The following is an 8,422-nucleotide window of genomic DNA, read 5'->3' on the forward strand; positions in this document are numbered from 1 at the left end:
ATAGTGATAATTGTCTGGTGTGGTATGTAGCACTCTCAAGACAGAGCTGAACTTCTCTGATGTTCACAGTGGTGCTCCATTCTTCATGAACTCCTCTGCTGAGGCAGACTTTAGAAACTAATCTGAAATAATGGGCTTTCTCTTTGTAAGAAATTGTATTTGTGTTGTCATGCACGATTTTGCTATGAGGTTCAGAGGTGGCTGTGTTCACAAGTGGATTTGATGAGACAAACCAAACCCAAGGGCTGCCTTCCAGAAGTAGCAGAACTTCAAATTTTTGTTGATAAAAAAAAAAAAGTAAAATAATCCAAGTCATCCTACATATCTGTCGGAATATTTTTTCTCTATTCTTTTTTCATTTATTTTTTCCTTCTGGGTGGCAGTGTGGTGCTGAAGGCTCAGATTATCCTCTCTGGACCTGGCATCCTGTCTGTAGAAATTTGAGAAGCTATTTTACTTGGTTCCAAGTGTTTTTCACTAACCTTTATTCACCTTTTCTACCTCAAGAGCTACCCTACTGTGGTGCTGTGGATTCCCTTTGCATGTTGGTAACCTCTGCTTTCTGTGAGCTTGGGCTTCTGGCTGGGCAAACCTGATGTGCTGATTTATGCAGTGGCTTCTCATGTCATTAACCAAAGCAGTTATTGTGCAGTGATTAAACAGCAGCTGACTTCCAAGATTAAGCCATGATTGTACAATTAAGCTTGTAATTAGATTCTTATTCAGAATGTGTGACAGAATGGAGTTTTATTCTTTTGGAATGTTCTGTGTTTTCTAATTGTACATTGAATTACATGTCAACATATTAATATAGGGTAACTGTCATTTCCAGGTTTACATAATTTCTTATATACAAGAAAGCACACACAGACACTTATATGTACTTTCACCTCTACTGAAGCTCTCATCTTTTTGTTTGAGTGATTATAGAAGAGATTCCTAATCAGGAGAAGTTGTATGTGGGAGGGAATGTGAGCAAAGCCTGTTTGGGGTTGCTCAGGCTTTGGCTCAGAAATGGAGATGAGTTTGCTGTAGTGGTATCATGCTGCTTGTGTTTTGGGGAAAGAGCTCCCTCCATTTCCATTCACCCTGGTCAAAGATATCCTGGAGTGGGTCTGGAACATTTTGAAGGGAACCTAATCTAATTCATTTTCCCTGGAGTTATTGCTAAATACGGGGAAAGATCAATAGACTTACAAAAGTAAGAAGGAACTCAAAGATGCCTTTAATTATAGCAGGGCTCTTATTGAGAGAAACCTCTGAACTGCAGAACAGTGGGAAGGAAGGCAGATTCACAAAATGTCTGGGTGATCACATTGGCTGATCTCTGCTGACATTCATCTTTGCTGAAGATGGGTTAGTTCACTCATGAAGATGAATGTTGCGGCACAGCTCTGTCATCGTGTACCTTTCCCGTGTGTCTCAGGAGAGTATTAGCAGTGCTCTTGTCAAAAGGAAGCTGAGTGACACTTCTGCTCTATTTTATTGCCTCTCTGAGCAGTGACAGGATACACCCATGATAAACAGAGTTGCAATTACTATAAGATCATTTAATTCACTTGCTGTCTTGGCAGCTTTTATGTGCTGAATAATGTTCCTTTCCAGCAAATTATTTAAGGAACAATGGCAGCATGCTGAATTGGCCACAGTGTGCTTGTGCCTTTGCTTTCATGGCTCATTCTAAGCATATTATCTAACCTCCAGCTTTTCCAGAAAATAGTCAGTTCCCAGATACTAATGAGGTACACTGAGTGTTTTGTTCTCACATCACCACTAAAGACTTGGCTGTTTGGAGATCTCAGCAGTGTCACAATTAGGTCTTCTCTTTTCTCTTCAGCATCTTTATAATCACATTTGATGAAATCATAACCATAGCAATAGCAAGCTGTGTCTCAGTGCTAATGATTAACTACAAGAGAGGACTGAGACATCAGTCTCAGTCTGAGAGCACCTGACCTGTACATTATGACTGAAGGCCTCAACAGCATAATGTTTGTGGGAATATTCTGCTTTGACTGGAATTCTGCCTGCGGTCTTGAAAACAAAGATGACTTAATATGGATTTGGCTCTTGAAAAGAAAGTTGTGTTGTACATTTTCCAGTTTCCAGTGTGGCAGATTCCAAAACAACAGCCATGCCCCATAAATTGTTAAACACTGTTTGTTTTTTTTGTTTTTTTTATGGTATGAACCAAGGTGTTACTGAAGCATATTGCACTTTAAGTACTCAGAGATATAAGAAGGTAAGGACAAGTAAAATGAGGACACCAGACCCCAGGTGATAGAAGGATTTTGGACAAAGGAAACACAACAGCAGATTAGAAATGATAAATAGTTTACTTTCACTTGGACTCTGTTTTGAAATGGCCCACAAGTGTGGGATATTGATATAATCTTCTGCCATTTTAGTCTAAGCTGCTTGCAATGCCATATTCCATTACCCACCAGTGCTTTGTGCTGCAGAGAGGAAGCCTAAAGATGAGATGACCAAGAGATGTTGCTCTTGTGTTGCTTGGAGCTTCTGAATTCCTGAGTCACAATCCAGCTTCTTTACTGACCTGCCTGTACCTTTGACCAAGTGGCTTCACCTGTCTGGGTTTCAGTTTCCCCATCTATAAAGGCTGGAAAATTAGAGTAACTTCTTTGTCACCCAAAGAATGTGAAGAGATAAAAGGGGAGCAAATTTTAATTAGATAATGATTGCAAAGCTCTTTTAAGCTCAAAAAAATATTGTTCAGAGTAAGTGATAAGTAGTATCATAATTATTATTAATTACCTTTCCATCATAGCTCTGCTAGAAATATACTACCTGCACATTATTTCTGAAGAACAGCAAGCAAAATTATTTCAATATTACAAAGTGACTGAAAGCCACAGTAGACACAGCTTGCATGCTGATTAAAGCCCACACTTTGGTCTTTTATTTTCTTTCCAATAATCAGAGTATTAGCTCCTAGAGAGCATGTGAGACCGTGAACATTTTTTAAAAAGAGAACAGAAATAAGGCAGTGAGGACCAGGTGCTGGTAGGGACATTTTTTTCCCCTCCCACTTCCTTGCTTTTTAGTTTGGGCTTCATGCTGGTGTGATAGAGAGATTGTGATGAAAAAGGGGTGAGGAAAAAAACTCTCAGCCTGGTGGAGGTATAAGGAGGCAATAAGGCCATCTTGGGGTGACTGCAGTAGCAGGAGAGGGAGACAAGGAAGAAAAATGCCATTAAAAATTTTTTTTTAGGTTTCTGTTAAAAAGATTCAGAACTACTGAATTGTATGATTGATAGTGAGGAGACCACATTATAGGCAGGTGGAATACACAATCATTACACTGCTTAGACACAGATGGTTTTTCTTTTTAGTGCTTGAGTAAAGAATATTGTAGGCTCACAAAGCCACCCGTGAACTTCCTGTTACTCTGTTACTACCAGAGAGTTGCTGTGGATAGAAGCAGGTGTCAAGAAGTGATTCAAATGTCTGGCTGGACACTTTGCTGGAACTGCAGAGATGATCAAAAGAAGAGCAAAATGTGGTGCTAAGCAGTCCAGGAGGGCACTGTGCATCAGTACCCTTAGTATCCTGCAGTCTGAGTGCTGTCAGGAATAAGGGAACCATTGACTGCCAGCACAGCATGAAGGTCAGAGGTGTCTGGTGGTGTGAAACCTCTGGGTTAAGTGGCATTTTAGACAGGAGGGATACTCTTGGTTGCAAAATTATAGACTATGGAGGGAGAACCCTTTACTGGAGCATTAGAGGGGAGGAATTCTTTCCCCAGGATGTAAGATAAGGCTCTTAGGCAGCATCTGCCCACAAAGACCTGCTTCCTCCCACACCTCTGGCTACAAATAGAAATTTGAAGGGAAGGACTCAGAAGTTCTCAGCACTTTGTGACTGTTCTTTATGAATAAGATCATCTAATCATCCAAGTGATACTGAACATTATAGAAGCTACAAAGATGAGTGTTTCCCTTATGCACTATACAAGAAATGGTTCTTAATTATCCTTCACTGTCAAAGTTAACAGGAACTAGATTAAATGTCATTGTCCTGACTTAAAAAAAGAAGAAGACACAAATCAAAATCATGGATTCACTGAAATACAGATGTAATAGCTAAGTAGATGTTTCTATAATTATGGGCTCTTTGCATTTTTTCCCTCTAAGTCTCTTTGTCCAATATTAAGGTGGTTTATTTGCAAAAGCAATGTTGGGGTGAAGGGTTCAGCTGAGAATAAAATCACAGGCTTTTCAGTTTCCCACATGACTCAGTGTTCCTGTACTCTCTATTGATCCAGTCAGTATCACTCACCTTGCATATTCCTAACTACAAAATTCAGGTGAAAAGCAGCAGCATCTATTGTGCCTTCTTTATGGAGAAGAACTGATTATTTTGGAGAATTTGACAGGAATAATTATCGTTTCTCTCCACCCCTTTGAATAAAAATGAACAGCAGCAAAATAAACTAGCATTGTACATTTCAGGAGCTGAAATTGCATCTTTTGGTTGCCTCTTCTATTTTGCATTTTAATGCAACATTGATGATAACATTTGTCAAAGAAACCTCACAGTCCTTCAGAATCAGGAGGTTCAACAACAGCATAATTGGTGCAATATGGGAAAAATATTGTGTGAAATGTATTTATGGATGTGATTTTCTGTGAGGCTTCTCCCTAAAGTGGATGAATTTTCTCTGCTGAGAGAAAACTTTCTTCATCAGCCTAAAGTAATCTCTGTCCGAGTAGGTGTCCTGCAGGAGGTCTAGTCCTGGGACTGGATTGAGAAGCTCACTTTAAGATTTTGTAGTTTTAATGAAAGGAGTGTGAAGGGCCTGAATGCACTAGTAGGTAGACCTTGATGACCCTGACCAGCCTCTCACCCAGGACCTCCACCCTGTTCCCATGGGCACAGGAGCTCTGTTTAAGCTTTTGTCCTGTCTGAGCTCTCTTGTACTGAGGCTCCAGCTCAGTTACTGCTGTGTCTGAGGTCTGCTATGGACTCTGTTGATCTGGATCCTAATCCATGGACAGATCTCCTGGATCAACCAAAGCCTGCCTTATCACCTCAGACTTATCTGATGATCTGGTTCTGTGGTTACACCTGTCTTAGTGGTTGTGTCCACTACTGCCATGTGCAAGTTCTGCCTCCTAACTCCTCCTGGTCTTTGTGTATTGTGTGAATCCCAAGACACCCCAAATCTGGTGTCCCAGCTTGGTCAGTGGCACTCACCATATTGATCCTGTTGGCATCTCTGTCTAGTGCAGCCATGGTTTCTCTAGCCTTCCTTCTTTCATAGAGCCTTGAGGTGCCTTGCTGTGTTACTGGATGTTGTTTTGCACTGTGTTATATTTCTGTACCTGTTCACTGCTGGGCTTGGACTGATTGTACTTGTATGGGGCTTCCCTAGTCTTGGTGCACTGACTGGTTGCGTTTGGAGCCCATCTGTGTTATGAAATGAAAACTCATTTAAGAGTAGACACTTGTCTGGATGCTTCTTTCTTTCATGGCTACTCCAAATGTGCACCTGGAAGTGTTAATGATCTACTTTGCTCTTTTTCCAGAAACCACTACTGCTGCAGTGCAGCTGCAGGAGGAAGCACAAGAGGAAAAGGCTACTACACGCTCACCTTCAGCATCAAGTTCCCTCACAAAGATGATGTCTGCTATCTGGCCTACCATTACCCCTACACTTATTCTACAATGATGGTAATGTTGATGTGTCCACCTAGATAAATTAATGGGCCTGACAGTTTGGAGCTGCTTTGGGTATCAGATTTTGAGATAGCACTGAGAAATTTCTGCATGCTATAAACTGAGATACAAACCATTGGTGCTTTTAACAGTCAGGAGACAATGCAAACCAGAGATATCTCCATTTGCTTGGGGTAAGAAGTAGGGGGCTAAAGCTAATGACAAGTCTGATGTGAAAGCTGCCCTCTGCTCCTCCTGACAGAAGGTCTCATCTTTCAGAGCTGCACCAGCAACATCACAGTACTTGGACCTCATGTGAATACTTTGTTGGCTGTTTCATCTGTGCCAGTTGCAGTGTCAGCAGGAATTTGTGACACCCTCACCAGTGTGCTCAGTACAGAAACTAAAAAGTTACAAGTCCAAGGCATAAATTGTGTTACCTAGTTGTACCAGGTTTGCTTTCTGGGGAAGGATTTGTTTTCTACAGTCTTTTCTGCTCAGGGGTAGATGGTAAAGGAATTCTCTGGGATGTGCATCCATTGTGCTTTCTCTACAAGTGATATAGGAGAGCCCGAGATCTGAAAGGAAGGTAGGATAAAAGAAAGCAAATTAATGGTTGTAGAAGTAGCTTTGCTTTGTTGATAAAGATGAAAAATAAGACTCTTAGTTCCAGTAGTTCAGTTCCCTTCCTCCTTCCAGTTTCTATTGGCAGCATTTTTTCTGGGCAGCAAATGCTGGTGTGGGTTGGGGAAGTTTGGGCTCACTCTCTTTTTTACAGTGGTATCTTTTTGCTGTTACCAGATATAAAAGCCTGTACTTTCAAGGCAGACAATGTCCTCTCTCACTTACTATCCTGCTGCTCAGCATGCCAGCACAGTTATGCTAAGATTAATTCCCACTCAAACAACAGTCTCTTGTCAGCTCCTTTGCATCCCATTATAGATGTTCAAAGAAACTGTTTCCAATATCTGGGAGAGGGCCAGTTGAGCCTTCACAGTCCAAACTACACCTAGCAGCTCAATTCTCATTAGGCTTATGGGTGCCAGTTACTTCCCAAAATCAATGAGAAAGGGAGTATGTTGCAGTAGTGGGGTCCGACCTCTGGCCTTGCAGGCACGTATCTACTACAGTCTGCAGGGGAAAAGGCAAAGGCAGTAGTGAAGAACTGAGTGGACTTATTCACAACCATACTTTATTACTGAAATGCAGTGCCTCATCATTATTTTACTGTTATTGATTTCTATCTTCTGCTGGCACAAAAGCAAGAGAGACTTGGAGACTTTGTGTGCTCCACCAATCCTTGAATAACTCATCTGCTCCTGAACGAATAGAAAAGAGATGAAAAAGGTATTACTCCTAGACTTGCAGGGCCAAGTTTTGAAGCATTTCACTGCCTCTTAAAAAACAAAACAAAACAAAACAAAAACAAAAAAAAACCTCATTGAAATTAGAGGGAATTTTGCCCTAGGAAAAGTTTGAATGAACTCAGACTCAGTAAGGACCATAGTTTGGTAAATCAGAATTATGGATGGAAAAGATAGACTGATTGTCATGTCCAGCTCTTTAGCCAGAGCAAAACTGTTGCCTCTAACAAAAAAGCATCTTTTCTTGAATTAATTCAAATTGTCAAGTGATGCAATTTACACATTTCCAAATTACTTTAGTTCCTACAGTAAATAAACTAAAATCAGGTTTGCGCATCAGTAGATTTTATTTTAAAGCATTTGTCCACTGGTGAAGTATGTTGGTTTTACATATCAGTAATAAATTAAAAGTGATTACAAACCCAGGGGCTCAATTAAATACATAGTGCTTTGGGGATGAAGATAAACTTGTATATGGAGTTAGTAATTTGAAAATGTTTTAAAATATCATATATATTTAATAGTTGCAGGCATATTTATAGGAATACACATTACAGAATCCTATTTGAACTGGATGCACTCTGCAGTTCATTACTGTTTGTCCATTAGTAATTACATTTGTTTTATGAACAGTAATTTATCTATTTGTACATCACAGTGTTAATTGTTTGGATATCTAGCTGAAATATCTGTGGCAGTTATAACTGATTAAGTTTCACTGGGTACCAGCAACATAAGTAAATTATTATATTGAGTTCTCTGTACCCATGCAAGATCGTTAGATGCAACTATAATTGAATTTACTTTACAGAGCAGTATGTTAATGGTTTTATGACATAGATGACTGTAAATTTCAGTTCTGTGTTTGCATTGAAACGGCTACTGGGAAAGCAGTTTGAAAGATAATAAGCTCCAAGGTTTGAGGGCCAGGAATGTTGTGTTCCATAAGCACTGGGTAACATTTTGCCCTGACTTGTAAAGACAAAATGTTGCCATATAAGTGTTGTTCAGTGAATTGGTGTATTTTGGTTGACGTGCTGTTAGGACAAGTTGTGCATACACCTATTTCTATCAGTTGAGAGACAACAGGTGTTCCACCACACTGAGCCACACCCTGCCACGGAATTACTTACACTAATCTTGCCACTTGCAAATACAATGTAAACAGGGAGAGTTACATGTCATCTGGTATGTGGGTGGCGAGTGCCTGTGTGTCTAATGAGGAGATCAGAATTTGTTCCAAAAAGGCATTTTTTCTAAGCTGCCAATTCTTTTTCTTAAAACTCTCAAGAAGCTGTTTGACTTAAGAATTGTTTAGAACTGCCATAAACTTTGTGGGGAGAAGGAGGAAAAAAATCTCCTATTAAAATAACTGCTTG

The 8,422-nt window shown here is 40.1% G+C and overlaps 1 protein-coding gene across 1 annotated transcript in view; it reads left to right on the forward strand.

Annotated features, from left to right (window-relative positions):
• Window positions 1-8,422, forward strand: part of AGBL1 (ATP/GTP binding protein-like 1) — a 276,400-nt gene that overhangs the window by 74,983 nt on the left and 192,995 nt on the right. The window contains exon 16 of the mRNA XM_010001309.1: window positions 5,550-5,694. Within this exon, the coding sequence (XP_009999611.1) occupies window positions 5,550-5,694 (145 nt within the window). The remainder of the gene's footprint in view (window positions 1-5,549; window positions 5,695-8,422) is intronic.

This window comes from Chaetura pelagica, unplaced genomic scaffold, assembly GCF_000747805.2.
Source record: "Chaetura pelagica isolate M959 unplaced genomic scaffold, ChaPel_1.0 scaffold737, whole genome shotgun sequence".
Taxonomy (NCBI): domain Eukaryota; kingdom Metazoa; phylum Chordata; class Aves; order Apodiformes; family Apodidae; genus Chaetura; species Chaetura pelagica.